The 15,766-nt window shown below is 42.0% G+C and overlaps 1 protein-coding gene across 7 annotated transcripts in view; it reads left to right on the forward strand.

Annotated features, from left to right (window-relative positions):
* The window catches only part of TMEM269 (transmembrane protein 269), a 37,742-nt gene that overhangs the window by 4,078 nt on the left and 17,898 nt on the right, over nucleotides 1-15,766 (forward strand). For 3 of the 7 annotated variants that reach the window (XM_067567011.1, XM_067567013.1, XM_067567012.1), the window contains exons 2-3: nucleotides 675-745; nucleotides 15,224-15,371. In XM_067567011.1, coding sequence (XP_067423112.1) covers nucleotides 721-745; nucleotides 15,224-15,371 — 173 coding nt within the window. In that variant the 5' untranslated portion in view covers nucleotides 675-720. Of the gene's footprint in view, nucleotides 1-674; nucleotides 15,372-15,766 lie in introns of all 7 variants that reach the window. The other 4 variants (XM_067567016.1, XM_067567014.1, XM_067567017.1 and 1 more) reach the window with 4 other exon arrangements.

A 15,766-nucleotide genomic window follows, 5' to 3' on the forward strand; every position in this document is an offset into this window, starting at 1 on the left:
TTAGGAATCCAGCTCCCACTGAATTTCAATGGGATTTAAACCCCCAGCTCCTCAAGGCTGCTCTGGAAAAACCCAGTCTGGGAGTTTAGTCACTGCCGTGTGGACAATACTCACATGATGCAAGGATGATCAGTAAAGCTCAAACTCGTGCTCCTCATTTCAGAATCTCAGTACTTTGATTTCAGGGGTTTCCAGGACCTTACACACCAAGTGTGAAGCTCAGCTTTGGGGGCTGTCCTGGGAGACAGAGAAGGCAATCTATTTGCTAGCTGAGCCTGGTCCTGTCAGCTGATCTGTAGTCTAGCATTGTTCCTCTAACAGAGGGAAGCAGCAAGTTTTGTTCTCATGGTAATGTGCTGTGCACATAAGCAAACATGCTTAGATGTATAGTTACAAAGGATATGCACATCTCTGGTATGTAACTTTTGTACTTCCAGCCACTTGAGAAGTTTGAGTATTTAGTACAACTCCCCTTCTTGAAGGGGTTTGGTTGGTTGGTTTTTGTTTTGCTTTGGTAACGTCACGCACAAGTGGGTGTATTTAGATGCAGGCAGAACATTCCCCAGTCAGCTGGCCTTTTATAATGCTCATTTAGTAACTGAGATGAACAATTTGGCCAATGATAACTAGATGCTGTGAGCATGATCTAATTTCTCTATAAATGTTTTTATTAGTCTTCAGTAGTAGAAGAGTGCAGTATCCCACATACATTCAGCAAAGATGTGGATGGCGTTGCCCCCTTCTGGTGAGTATTTGTTAAAACTTTGAGCATGTCTTACTCTTTTCTGCATACTGATCTACTGATCCAAGCCTTTTTTCACTGAAAAAACAAACAAACAAACAAGCAAACCAGCAACCATACACCTTGGGAACCAGAAAGGAAGCATGGGGCAAATGTTCCATTTATCATGCAAAGATGTTTAGTTGCCAGAGGTTTGTTAGTGTACAGATGAGGGTGGGAGGAAAAAAGGAGATTTTGATTTAGACCAAAAACAACAAAGAGACAACAACAACCAAACTTGCCCAGTTCTTCTTGCAACAGGTTGTAAAATGGGGGAAATGTGTGAAAATGTTTTGGTATGCTCCCTCCTCATCACTTTTTTGGGGGTCAGAGTTTCAAAACTTTCCAACCACTTGTGGTCATTCTTGGCAAGTTGTGTTGCCCTTCTTAATGGGACCCTTTCTTGGCTTTGATTAAAGTTTGAGCTAAGAGAAGGAAGGAGTTGCAGCCTGGAAATCCTGCAGAGCTACCAAACTGCAACTCCATAGATCCAGGGATTGTGGCATAGGCAGACAGTGGTCCCTGGGCTCCCCATTCCCTCTATGCCAACCGCATAATCCTTCCAAAGCCGTTCTGCAACTGGCTCTTCACCTCCCACACATGTTCAACCCATACTGTCCTAGATGGGGGAATTGAAGGCAAAGGGGGAAGCTGGAGTTTTTCTCAAAATCCACCAGGCTTAAAGTGGAGCATGCCATGGACAATAACTGCTCTGGTCCTAGCACACGCCATCTCACCCCACAGAGCCCAAGACCTGTGAGTGCTTGTGCTGTGAGTGCTTGTTTATAGAGGAAAGGAGCACCAGAGCAGAGTCACCACACCCTGCTTTCCACACTTCCTGCCTGGTCGTGGTGGCTTTAGTTCCCCCTCTCCCCTCCGGCCCAGATATAAGTGCACATCCAGCCCTTGGGCTGAAACTCGGCCTAGCAGATCTTAGCCACACAAAGAACCATACAAAATGTAGATGTAAGATATAATAATGAATTGTGATCAACAGTCCACTCGCTTCTGGTGGTTTTTTACTCTGGTACAACTGAGACAAGGTGTGAAAAGATGAATTCAGCTAAAAGTCAGTCCTCTTCTTTTCAGTACTTCATGGAAAAAATCAAACTTGACCTCTTATTAACAGCCAAAGGCTCCTATCGTACCAAGAGCAGGAGACTTTATTGCATTTAATGTACAAACATATAGGAAGATGTGGTCTCTGCCTCTAAGAGCTTAAAATATTAAACATAATCATTTAGCACTCAGGCCAACCTGGCCTACTAGGGTAGCAGTTTAATTTTAAGGTGTGTGTTTGTGTGTGTATAAAATAAAACCCCACAAATGCACTATAAATGTTGGTTTGACAATGAGCAAAGTCTGGAGATGGAATGTTAAGACTGACACTGTTCCCGTACTTGGGGCCCATTCTAGCTCCTCTTAAAATCAATGAGAGTCTTTCCACTGAATGTGATGGCTCTTGGATCAGGGCCTTTTCTGTCTCAATTTATGATATACTGACCAAAGAGCCAAATAATTGCATCCTGAGATGGGTGCATACGAATCTCTTGGAAATCACTAGGAGCTGTGTACATGCATCCAAGGGCAGAATTTGGTCTGTAATTTTTAAAATGTGTGCAATTCTGTGGTGTCCATAAAGTTCCTTCCTTGATGTTGCTCAAGGTTTGTTTGTTTGTTGTTCTTTTAACATAGGTTTTGGTGTTCTCTGTAGCTGATGTTCCTCTCTGATCTCCTATGTCTGTGTTCTAGAAGGTTTTTCACACAACCATTTCTGGGCATGATCCATCTTTACTTATGAACTTTAACACTCTGATTTTAATGGACTGATTTTTTTAATGATTGTGTAACTACTAATTGTCAAACAACTCCCCCCCTACAGTTCCCTTCAACGATAGTAGTTCCCTATGCTGTAATATGGAGGGGACTCCACGTAATAAGGAAACAGTAGGAAAACACAGGGTCTGAACTAGCATTTCCTCTGCTACCCTAAAACGCAGTATGTGCCAAGGGAGCATTTTTACTTGGAAATCCTCTCCTGAATGTGCCCTACAGTATCAGGATTGTGTGATTTTTGCTATAGTTTTTAAATGTCTTTTACTAGTTACTTTTTTTAACATGCAGTCCACAGTAGGTATTAAAAATTGACTGACGTTGCTTATGAGAGAATCTAGCTGGCTCATGTGATAACTGCTTCTCCCCTAATATCCTTTTTTCCCCTTAGAGCCTAGAGCAGACTGCAGTTATCCTGAACTAGCAATTATGTACTCCTATGTACTTGGTAAGGGTTGGTTTCCATCTGCCATGAACTAGAGAGGTGATTGCATTGGGGAACAGGAAGTGGATCCTATTTTAAATACTTCCCTCTCTCCACCAAGGAATAGCTTTGATATAGCTGAGTCTTGCAAAAACACAGTCTTTAAGGTTTGAATATAAAGGGATTTAAATTTCTAAAAAACAAAAAAGGGTAATTCATATTTCGATTGCATGTAATTCAACTCGATTGCAGAATGACTGAAATTGGATTTTTGTACTTGGAGCATCAGATTAACATTCACAGCCTCTGAGTGCATCAGTTTCTCCATTGAGTTAAGATACCAGCATCTGGTTATACCTGCCTTATGAAATTAATCATGGGTGAAATTCATCCCCAGTGCAGAAGGCGTACACGAGGGCAATACAATCGGGCTGGCTGGTGTATCTGGGATGTCATTTTGAAGCTTTTCCTAAACCATTCTTATGACCTTGAACCCTGACTGTATTCTCTGACAGTGATGTAAATCAGGGCAGACTCCACTTGAAGTCAATGGCATTATGCTGGTGTAGAGAACCAGGATAAATGAGATCAGAATCAGGCCTTGGGTCTACCCAATCTCAGTAGGTCTAATTATACCCATCTGTTTGACAGTGTCACAGAATCATCCTGTGCCACAAAAGTACATTTCATTTTTTTAAAATAGCTGGTCCCTGTGTTTGCCAGATAACCTTTTAAATGCCTGCATCAGTGCAGAATAGTCTTGCAGATTATGCAGCCATTCTGAAACAACATCTCTGAAAGATGTTGGCTATTGATGGCAAATGATGAAAATTCAATTGCTCTTGTTAACTCTTTCACTCTAGCAAGTTAATTCAGCTAGTATGTTCAGCCAAAACCTCTGCTCCTTGACATCTTTTGCAGAGCAGTTGAGTTGCCAATACACAGTGCATTGCACAGTGCATTGTAAATGTTGAGGCAGTGTGAAACAAAGTAATTTTAATGCAGAAATATATAATATAGGAGCTACTGTAGTGATTGTGTGAAACATTTTCATATGTCATTGAAAAAAGGCCTTTAAAAAAACCACAACACTTTTCTGAATTTCTACTTTGCAGCGCCACTGGTGTTCCATAGAAATCATGGGACCTTGCTGTAATATGTAGAGAAATATACAATCACTTAATTATGCCCCATTCACATCAGCATGTACAAGGAGTTGGTAGAGATTGTTTAAATCCATGTGGGGCTGATTCAAATTGCAGTTACAGTGGTGAAACACTAGTGTAACGCCATTAACTTTATTAGTGTTACTGCTGATTTACTCTAGTCTATGTAAGTGAGAAGTTTAGTGTTCTGCACCCATTTGCACAGGTGTAAATGGCTGGACAAGATGTAAGACAGTGGAGAGTCAGGCCCTTGGGGATGGAAGTGTAGATAGGGAATGAAAATCAAGCTACTGTCTCTTTGCCACTCAGCTCCTGGTATTGGAGAACTGAGGTGTGACCTGTCTCATTTAATCGTGGCTGGAAATTGATAACTTGCACCTTTCATGCTTTCCTGAACAAGTGAGGTAGGGGGAAGCACGTTCATATTTTAAAGGTAACTTTGCTGAAAGGCTTTTGCTTGGTAGACTGAGCTAATTGAGGTCATACCAAGCTAGTTATTGTGAAACTAAGGGGAATTTTACTGCAAATCTGTCCTTTAAAAGGACACTGAGGTTTTTTAAAGTCCTATTTTTCTTCTTGCTGCTTAATCACCCCTTGGGAGCTTGATACTGAAATTCCCTTATCCCAGTTCTGTTCTCTAAAACATGCATGCATACCTGCTGGGTGACTTGCATGGGTTTTTCTGATATGAAAACATAGCCTTTGAGTATGGGGCTGTTAATGAATTACATAGTTTTTAGCAATACAAGTTAGCACTTTGAGTCTCCCGACCTTGACAATGTGCCTTTTAATGGCATTAACTGAAGGGAGATGTATTGATCAGAGCATCTAAGCATGCTGGCTTGTCAGAGGTCAGCTCTCAAAATGGGGGAGGGTGGAAGGAGTTACTTTAATTTAGTTGGACCACCAAAGTTTCTAGGGCTTCTTAGATTCAGCCTTTGCATCAACCCATGCTAGCTGTCATAAAGCTCTGAACCCATGTTTTGAAACCTAGATGAAAGTTTTGTCAGGTACAAGGTGGTGATCAAGAATATGGTAGATCCCTACCGTACAGCCTTCCAATCCTTTGCAGAAAGGCCCTTCTGGGTTGGTAGCACAAACAGTTGCTTCACTGGAGCCAAGAATAGCAGTTCACCACTTAATCTTCTTAGGATTCTACTTCAGCAACCCTGTTCCAAGAAGCAAAATTGCTGCATTTAGCTCATATCCTACCACTTACCTATCAGACAAGTTTCCTCTACTCCTTTGCAAATCACTCAGATTCCATCTTACCTAGAGGAGAATTGTCACTGTTGGTATAGGATTGAGTGAAGGGGACCAGTAAGAGAAATGTCTGTCACCTTAATAAGCATACTTGGGGTCTGAACCTGAAAGAGAAGCAGGTCACTAATCATTCATAGAACGATCAAATTACCACCTGCAGGGCCAGGCTCTCAGCTGGTGTAAATTGACACAAATTCAAGGGAGCTACACCCATTTATGTCCCCTGAGAATCTGGGCCACAATGGCTTCCCTGCAGGTGGAACTGCATGCTCTTAGACTTAATTGTGAATATCTCTCCCCTACTCAATGGCCCCATTTTGAGCATGCCCAGCAGGGACACTGGAAAGCCTTCTAGAGCCTTCACTGCTCTCCTCGTCCTTTTCAGGGTTTCCCCCAAGCTCTCATGAGGGGTTGGTCTGCATTATCTCCTCCCATTCATCCCTGTTCCTTAAAGCCTCTGCTCCCCTTTTAACCAGCTCTAAACTAATTCCACAGGAAACCATTTAAGCTCTGTTGGACATTTGGGGTTGCATGTTCAGACCATCTGATAAGTTGTCCCACACCTTTACCTGAAATCTTGGGGGAAACCCTGCATTATCTCTTGTCACTTCCTTTGCAATGTTCCAATGTGTAAATGATGAGAAATAACTACATTTATTTCAGCCAGAAGAGTGCCTCATGCTGATTTACACTGAGTTTGAATACGATCTAAACCTATCCTAGAAGTAGTCTATTGTTTTAAACAACTTTCTAACTCTTCTGCTGTGGATCATCTGAACTTGGTCATCTTGTTCTCAGTTTATACAAAGAGGCATGTTTGCTCTCTGTTTAGCTGTCCCTGCAGGAAGCCACAAAAAGCAACTATTCTTAAAGCCATGTTAAAACATGTCACAATTAAAGTAAGTCAGTAGTGCTAGAAGCCAACTTGCACGGTACTGTGTGTACTGTGCACAAATAACCCCTCCTCCCTTTTTCGGACACTTTCTTGGCACCAACAGGCATTAGCTGGATGGAAAGATACAGATATTTTTTCTTCAGATTCAGCAGGGTTTCCCTAAGCATTTTCAATATAATTTTGCTGATCTAGGGTTTTTTTTTGTTTTTTTTAAATTCAAGACTGAAAACTAAGAGAAAAGAATATCTGAAGTGGAAATTTCCGCAAGAAGACTTTCTCTGTGGAAGGTTATAGGTTAGGCAATGTATCTTTTGCAACCCGGATGACTTAGGGAGGATTTGCCTTCTTGTTCTTTCTTGGGACAGCTCATTGTAAGGAGCTCATTGGAAATGCTCCAAGAACCAGTAGCATTATCACATCTTTAGCAATGGTGTTCTTAATTCAGAAAGAGAGGAGCCCAACCTGCCTTTGGGCTGTGCTGGGAGTTCGTATTGACCTCTACAAAAGAGGCACAAGTGCATCCAAAGGCAGAATGTGGCCATATGGCATGAGGACCTAATCCAGCTCCATTGGAAAGACACTCGTTGACTTCAGTGGGAGCTGGATTGTGCCTTCGGTGTGGGGAGGATAGGCTGCCTTACGGCACGCTGGACACACTGAGCCTCATTTTCCTGTCGCACTGGTGACACTCAGGAGTAACTCTAGGAAGCCAATGGAGTCTCAGTGCTGTAACAGGAGAATCAGGCCCCATGTACATCTGAGTGGGATATGGATACTTAACACTCATTGGTTGAATGTTTTAACCTCCTTCCCCCAAGTAATCACAGTTGATGCAAGTGTACACAGGTTATTGTGAAAGACACTGCTCAAAAGTGGAACAAACTTGCCTTACTGGAGGCCAATGGATAACCCCTTTTTTACAACAGAAAGGTAAAGAAATGCCAATTTCTTTCTTAATTTTTTTTTTAAAAAGATCCTGTGAGCACCCTATCTCCATGTTCTGTTACTGCTGATGCCATCAGCTAGCCATTGTGATGCCAAAAGCATCTTTGGACATCAAGGTTCTAATCTTTTTGTAGCTGCTTTTCTCTGTTTTCACTGATTGTTAAAATCCAAGATTTCTGCTGGGGAGGATTCCTGTCTGCAGCAACTCTGAGGTGGTTCGTAACACCACAGTTTGTATTTGGTCATGAGTGTTCATTAACTCGACAGTGCTCTTCAGAAGAACTAATTTTTAACTTTCAGGGGGATGGGTTGATATTTAACTTGAAAGAAAATCATGGGAGAAGGAATAAAACATTATTTTAAAAAATGTGGGCCATAACCGTGACCCCCTTATTCAGGCAATTGAAGTTAATGGGCTGGATTCTGACCTCAGTTAGCCTGATGTAAATCCAAAACAGCAAGTAATCCTGTCAGAATTAGTCTGGATCTACACCGGCAAAACTGAGATCAAAATCTGATCAAAGGGGAGTTCTGAATAAGAATTGTGGGATGCAGCTTATTTATTTAAACTAAACGTCTGTCCTTATTTTGTGAAGTGGCAGAAAGTATTTAATGAAAGGAGTTAACACAAGTCTGTGGTTCTGATTCTCTTCTCCCTTTCATCAGTTTTACAGCAGTGTAACTTGATGTCAATGGAGTTACTCTTGATTTTTGCTCTGACTTAAGCCAGAATAAATAACGAGTGACACTACTGAGGTCAGTGGAAGTTAGACTTGTATGCACTTGGTGTGAGATGAGAATCAGGCCCTGTAACTTTAGGGCCCAGTCTGGTTCCATTAAAGTCAGTGACAAAATTCCTACTGACCTCAGTGGGAGCAGGGAAATGGGAGGGAAGGAAGAGGACAAATAACTAAAAGGTTACACTGTGAAGTCCATTCTCGGTTGCGGTGCAGAGAACGCCATAGGCATTAGTGTGTTCAGGTAGTGTCTCACATGTCTAGTGAATGATCAGGTTTGATGACTGCTTCGTTGAATAACAACTAGCAAGAATATTTATCTAAGCATCTTGAAATTCACCATGCAGCCCTCAATGCTACTCGCTTTGATCTGACTGAAGACCATCAGGCTGGCTGCTGTTGCTGAGAGTAGGAATAAAATCATGCTATTTTTTTCCTGACATCACTTTCACTGCTTTCCAGATGTACTGGGCTGAAGGAGACTCAGCGGGGACAGTTCTGAGCAGAGGCAGTGCATGGGGGGCATGCGGGGTCCCTGCTTGGCTGGTACTGAGCACGCTCACATGGACTGAGCATGCTCAGTAACACTGCTGAAGCCATCTGCCCTCACTGTGCCCCTCCCCCCCACTGTCAGCAGGCACAGATCATCTCTGGTTCTGAGGCCACTTGGTACTTTAATAAGGCTGGATTTTCATTGATGTCACAGCATGGGCTGATAATAGACTTAGGTGTCTTTATTTAATAGCCTGACTTCATTAGCACTTCCTACTGCTGTGGAGTGATGCAAACGCTTAGCCTATGTAACAGCCCTTCTCAGCCCTCCTTTTTAAGACACATTTCCTGAGTGCCAGAATTTTGGTTTAGGATATTCTGTTTTCTCAAACTTACCTTGTAAGAATGAGATTCTAAAGAGTGAAATTCATCCCAGTGCGGAAGGTCCAAACAAGGTCCCTGGTTATGGATCCAGTGGTGTACAGGCACTTACCCCTCGGGATTGGGGTGAAATTCATTCCAAGAGTTAGCCAGGTTTAGTGTGGAAAGGCTGGATCCTTCAGGGCTTTCTTATGCAAAGCTTCATTAAAGTCAATTGGAGCCTTGCCTGAACAGGGAATGCAAGATAAGGCCCTAAACGAGTGACAAATTCATCTTTGGTGTAAGTGAATCGAGAAGTCTGACATGGTGGATTTTATTTATACCCACTTTGCACAGGTGTATAGGACTGCACAGGGCATGATTCTCATCTCACCTATGCTCGTATAAGTCCACTGACATCAGTGGAGTTACTCTGGATTTACACCAGTGTGAGTGAGGGGAAAATCAGGCCTGTATGTCTTTGATAGGTTTATGTTAACACTTAATCAAGAACCTGTTGTATGCTTGTTATAAAAATAACTGTTTCATAATAAATAAAACTTGAGCCAGTATCAGTGGTAGAATAAAAAAATCCAGCAAGCTGCTGCCTGGCAGATTCAGTTCAGAGGTTCTGTTTCTTCTGAAGAAGCTCATAATGTGGGAGAACAGCTGTTATATATCAAATTATAATAATGAAAAAAAAATCCCAGCAGAGATCTTGGATGTTTTTAAATTTTGGACTTGTCATGGTATTGGCATCTAAGCAAAAGAAACTTGCAAGGCTCATTCTGGGCATTTACTAGCATGAGCTAGATCCACCTGTGTGTCTGAAGACAAAACACTTTCACGACATTTGCAATAAATTTTGGCCTACCTCTCAACTGTGACAGAAAATCATAGTGCTGGGGAAAGGTCCATGTTGTCCTGGGGGAGAACAGATGTCCTATCAGGTTGTTCCTTAAATATATTTCTTAGTGTTTTGTTTAATTCAGCTGAAAAAGCTAAAGGAGGGAGGAGTATACATAAAGGAGTAAAACTGGAGATCAGTGGTTAGATTTTTAAATTTAAGACTCTGTGAGAGTCTCTTGTTGAAATGTTGCATCTGTTGCATTTGTCTGCATGTCAGTTGCTAAATTCCAACAAAAGCAACAAATAAAATCAGGTGGGTGGTGATCATTGAGTAGGGGAAGAGGTGTGTGTGAATGTACAGTGTGCAATACACTATATAGGAATTCAAAAGCGGAGGTAATAGTATCTGATGATGGAATAATTTATAGGCAAAGAGGTCTTTCTTGTCTTTAAACGTCACAGATGTGTTCCATTTGAGAGGTATAATATGAATTGTGATGTCCACTTATTGCACCAAACTAAGGAGTTGCTAACTGGTGTTTGGGATATGAATGAAGAGAGCTGTTCACTTAAAATACTATTTTAGCACATAAAACATGCACTATATTATGCTCATCTTGCAGTTGTGCTTCCAGAATATGTTGCTAAACAGGATCTGGCTGGGTCAGTACCTGGATAGGTATTTTCCAAGGATCACCTGAGGTTCTTCTGCAGAATTACATAGGGAAGACAAAAATCTCATCTTGGGTAGACACCAAATCCAGCTAGGGCAAGCTCGGGGTGTTTTGCAACTCTTCCTACAACATGGCTGCATTGTCGACCTTGCAGTAAAGAGGGAGAACAAGTTCCCTTCTAACTGAAAGAGGAAACAAGTCCCAGTGCTAAAAGTTCCTGCTGGAAAGTATAGAATGCAGATGAATTAACATAAAACAAAGCAAATGAGTACGAAGTGGATTGTGCGTAATCCAGGAAAATACTAGGCAGGCTGAAATGAATGGGTCTCAGAATAAAAGGCTAAATCTGGCACTTGGGTGATACAGAGGACCTCCTGCATACAGAGGACCACTTGCAAGGCACTGTGATGTACTTAGTCCTATATAAGCCCTATTTTCAAGAGTTAAATGGGATTTAAATAGTACATAGTGCCTTGCAAGTGGGCTTTCTGCCTAGTTTCAGTTGCTGAAGACACACAACCCCAATTGCTTTCAATGGGGTACCCAAGGAATATAGCATCTGACGCCAGGTCAGTTAACATGCAAAACCACATTCCTGTCTAGTACTAACGCATTAAAGTCAGTGGTGTTACACAGAGATGAATTTTTCCCCATAGAATGAGTGATTGAACAAAATGATTGGAACTGGCTTACCATTGATTGTTGTTTTCAGTTCCCACAGTTGCATCAAGATGGACAAATTAGGGCTGGTGTTTTTCTTTTGTTCTTGCCCTCCCCTTTTTGTTTTTTTGTACGTATAGGTGGCTTTCCATTCCTTTGATAAACAGTAATATTGTAGTCTTTAAATTACTGAGATGAAATGTTAAAGTGCAATTATAATATATTTTAAAATGATATTTCTTTATTGCTGTTTCCAAACTCCAACCAGCACAATTAAAAAAGAACTCGAGATAGAGACAAGACTCTCCCCTTGGTTGCATCAACTGAATTGTGTGGCAGGACATGGGTGTAATTCAGTGTAGAATTCGAGCCCATGGTCTTAAAACTAGAAACCCTGTACAGAGCCTTATCCCTGGGCTAGTATAATGGGCTAGTTTCACCAGTATATTTCAGCTGCTTTATGCTGCTGTGGTGATGCAAAGTGGCTGCAAACTTGATTTAAATGGATGTTGAAGATGGGTTTATTGTTGTTTTTAATTATTATAGTAGCCAAAGTCAGGTGGCAAATTTGATCCCCAATCCACAAATAAACATGCATTTAGAATCATAGAAGATTAGAGTTGGAAGGGACCTCAGGAGGTCATCTAAGCAGGACTAACCTCAGCTAAATCATCCCAGCCAGGGCTTTGTCAAGCTGCATCTTAAAAACCTCTAAAGATGGAGATTCCACCACCTCCCTAGGTAACCCATTCCAGTGCTTCACCACCCTACTAGTGAAAATCTTTTTCCTAATATCCAACCTAGACCTCCCTCACTGCAACTTGAGACCATTGCTCCTTGTTCTGTCATTTGCTACCATTGAGAACAGCCTAGCTCCATCCTCCCTGGAACCCCCTTTCAAATAAAGGCTGCTATCAAATCCCCCCTCATTCTTCTCTTCTGCAGACTGAACAAGCCTAGTTCCCTCAGCCTCTCCACATATGTCTTGTGCTCCAGCCCCCTAATCATTTTTGTTGCCCTCCGCTGGACTCTCTCCAACTTGTCCACATCCTTTTTGTAGTGGTGGGCCCAAAACTGGACACAATACTCCAAATGCGGCCTCACCAGTGCTGAATAGAGGGGAATAATCACTTCCCTCGATCTGCTGGCAATGCTCCTACTAATGCAGCCCAATATGCTATTAGCCTTCTTGGCAACCAAGGCACACTTCTGACTCATATCCAGCTTCTTATACACTTTAACCCCCAGGTCCTTTTCTGCAGAACTGCTGCCTAGCCCCGTCGGTCCCCAGTCTGTAGCTGTGCATGGGATTCTTCCATCCTAAGTGGAGGACTCTGCACTTGTCCTTGTTGAACCTCATCAGATTTCTTTTGGCCCAATCCTCCAATTTGTCTAGGTCACTCTGTATCCTATCCCTACCTTCCAGGGTATCTACCACTCTCCTTAGCTTAGTGTCATCTGCAAACTTGCTGAGGGTGCAATCTATCCCATCCTCCAGATAATTAATGAAGATGTTGAACAAAACCAGCTCCAGGACCGACACCTCGAGCACTCCGCTTGTTACATATGTTTAATTCATATGGAATCATCTTGATTTTTTGTATGTTACTTCCCTCTCTTTCCATGGGGTCTGCCACCTTTGACCTCTCTCATAGCTTGTGGTAAAACAACACAACATACAAAAATTGAACAGATGCTAAAAGTAATCCAGCTGTTCAGATTTTGACAGTCACAAGAATCTTCCTGTTCTTTAGATTTCATTTCTTACAGGACTTTTTTCAGCCAGTTCATTTGAAAAATTGGATGTAGTTGACTGCTCCCTGCAAGCCCCCAAGCACAGGAAACATTCCTGCACTTTTAGCTTGGGAGTTTTGTTGGTAAGAGTAGTCCCGCTGTTTAGTAAGCAGGCATCTCATGTCACTGTGATTCATGAGCATCCATTTTACATCCAGTTTGGTTTTAGTCCATAAAACATTTCAAATGTATACACTGATGTAAATGATCCCTCTTCTAACAACATTTTTGCTATGTTTTATGTTAATCAAATTGACAGGGTTGTTTGTAATGTGGAATAAATAGACTTCTTTGTAGTGCATGTTTTATCTGCTCAAGTATTAGTTTTAAGCAGACTAGTTCCCTCTGTTCCTCTGATTTTGCCTAGAATGGACACAGCTTTACAGTTTTGATGGGATTTTTTTTAAGTTATTTTAAAAAACTAACTTGTGCTTTTGTACAAAGAGCGAGCAAGTGAGCAGGTCACTGAAGTTTCAAAAGAATAAGCCTGACCACAGATGGTATCTCTAAATATGGATCAAGTGGCTACCTCGTGGGAAATCTGTTTTCACGAGAGCAAGTGTGCTAGTGAAACTTTGATAAAGATGTGCCTTACAAGATACTGGCTTTTACTGTATTGTCCCAGTATGAGCCTTGGGAGGGCTTAAAGGGAGGGCAATAAGGCCGTATACACCAATCTGACTCGTTTCACATTGATGGTTTTGGCTTTTGTTTTGCTCTGACACGCTGTTTTCTTTCAGATGAAGAATCTCATGAACTTGCCTGGCTTTGGAAACACGTCAAGGGCAGGGTGCAAAACACACTAGTAGGACATGACCCTTAACCTTTTCTCTAAAGAGTAGCCCTATAGGTATATAAGATAAATAGAGCTTAAAACGTGGGGTTGGTTTTTATTGTAAGTTTGGTTTTTTTTTTGTTTTTTTCCTAAGTAAAAATAATGTTTGTTTTAGTGGTTGGATGTGGGTGTGGGAGTAAAATAAGAACATCTTTAAGAATTTTCTGATAAGCCTTTTTTTAATGCATATTCAATTGTATAATTGTGGCCCGTGGTTCTAGAATGGGGTGAATGAAAGCTAATGGGGCACTTGGGCTGAACATTTGAAGAGTGAATTGCTTTCATTTGTGATGTTATCTTTGGCTGCAGTGGCCTAGAGTTCAATTGATTTATCCTGCTCCCCGACCTCCCAATCTCTTGCAAAACTAACTTGCATAAACTCCCCTCACTTTGGGCCAGCATAAGCCACATGCTCCTCTTAGACCCAATTTTGATGACTTAAGTGGTGCATAGGCTTTATGCTAGCCCCCTGCATAGGAATGAATGTCACCTCCTATGACTAAAACAAGGCTATATAGGTAGCAGTTCTTCTGGGCTACTACCTGAGATAACGTCTTCATATTGTTGCAGTCTTTTCTCCCCTCTGTAACATGCCATTCAGGGGAGGGGGGCTAAAGGAACAGAGGAAGGCAAAAGGCATCCATCCCTATGAATATATACACTGTATATATAAGAATGCAAGAGCTGCAAATGCCCGTATTCTAGAAAGATAGCAAAGCCGAGCTGACCGAGGACTTGCAGTGCCTACTCATTAGGCAGGTGTGAAACTATAAGGCATGAAAGTGCATGAAAATACTCTGGGCCGCATGTATGGTTTTTTAAAAGAACAACAACTCTGGGAGCTAATCCCATGTTAGATCTTAGCATGATGTAGGGCAGAGGCAGGCAGGTTAGCATTGACAGCTGCCAAAGATGAGTGCTGGCCACTTTAATAGCAAGTGTAAGAAACAGCCAGAGAACTGCTGGCTGTCTCGTGTCTCCCCACAAAGAAAAACAGTTATTAAGTTACAATCCAATAGCAGGAAAACTCCCCTCATTTTTAACACTGCCCCAAAAGCAAACTTTTTTGAAAGAAGGATCTAAATATAAAGTATTAGAGTTAGGGGACACTATTCCTTGTCCCTGTTCCATCACTTTTGCATCAGCTCTTTATAATCCACACCGGGCTGCGATTGGTATTTAGCATTTTATTGACTTTACTTTTATTTAAGGAAAATAACCTATAAGGCCAAGAAGCTACCTTTTTAACAACAATTCTATGCCCCAGGACAGATTGCAAAAGGATCCCCATTAAAAACATAGTGCCATGTTAACACAATAAAATCAGTCCTCTCTGAGTCCCTCAGCTTGGCCCTAGAACGGATTCACGGATACTTGGGGAATTTAACTATAGACTCAACGCTGATCCATTGGGCCTTCTCCTGTTCTTCAAGGATCTATGCTTAAATAATTTCCTTCTTGGAAAGGCAGCGGCCAAGGTCTTCTCACCCTAACTATGTCTCCCCTGGGTTCCAGGTATATTTCACCACATTAAGAAGCTGTTCCTGAGTGAGCAAGCAGGCCGAGCCCAGGCTCTGGAGTTTGTCCGCAAGAATGTCGCCAATGCCATCTCTATGGCTAACCTGATCATGGGTCTGTCTTCCATCCTCTGCAGCCTAAATGGGTATGTACTGGGTCTGGGCCTGAAAAGAACTAGGCTTAACACAGTGGCCTGAATTCATGAGATGGACTGCATACGTGGCAGGGGTGGAGGGAGGGACAGGGAATCCTCCTCGTTATAATCAATGGCAAAACTTCCATTCACTCCACTGGGGAAAGGGCTGAGCCCATTGAGGCTATGTTTACATTTGGAAAGATGACGGTGTGAACTGCAGAGGACACCAAAGAGCTGCACGCTAACTGCCCTGTGTGAACACTCCTGCTGCAAACCAAAAAGTGTTCATGAGATACTGTTTAGTTTGCACCCACAGGGACAGATAGAGCACAGGTGTTTGGGGCGCTCTGCAGTTCACACACGCGCAGGCCATACTGTGGTACAATGTAGACAAACCATTAGTT

This window comes from Emydura macquarii, unplaced genomic scaffold (genome assembly GCF_026122565.2).
Source record: "Emydura macquarii macquarii isolate MOO-44397 ecotype Brisbane River unplaced genomic scaffold, CSIRO-AGI_Emac_v2 contig_2768, whole genome shotgun sequence".
Taxonomy (NCBI): domain Eukaryota; kingdom Metazoa; phylum Chordata; order Testudines; family Chelidae; genus Emydura; species Emydura macquarii.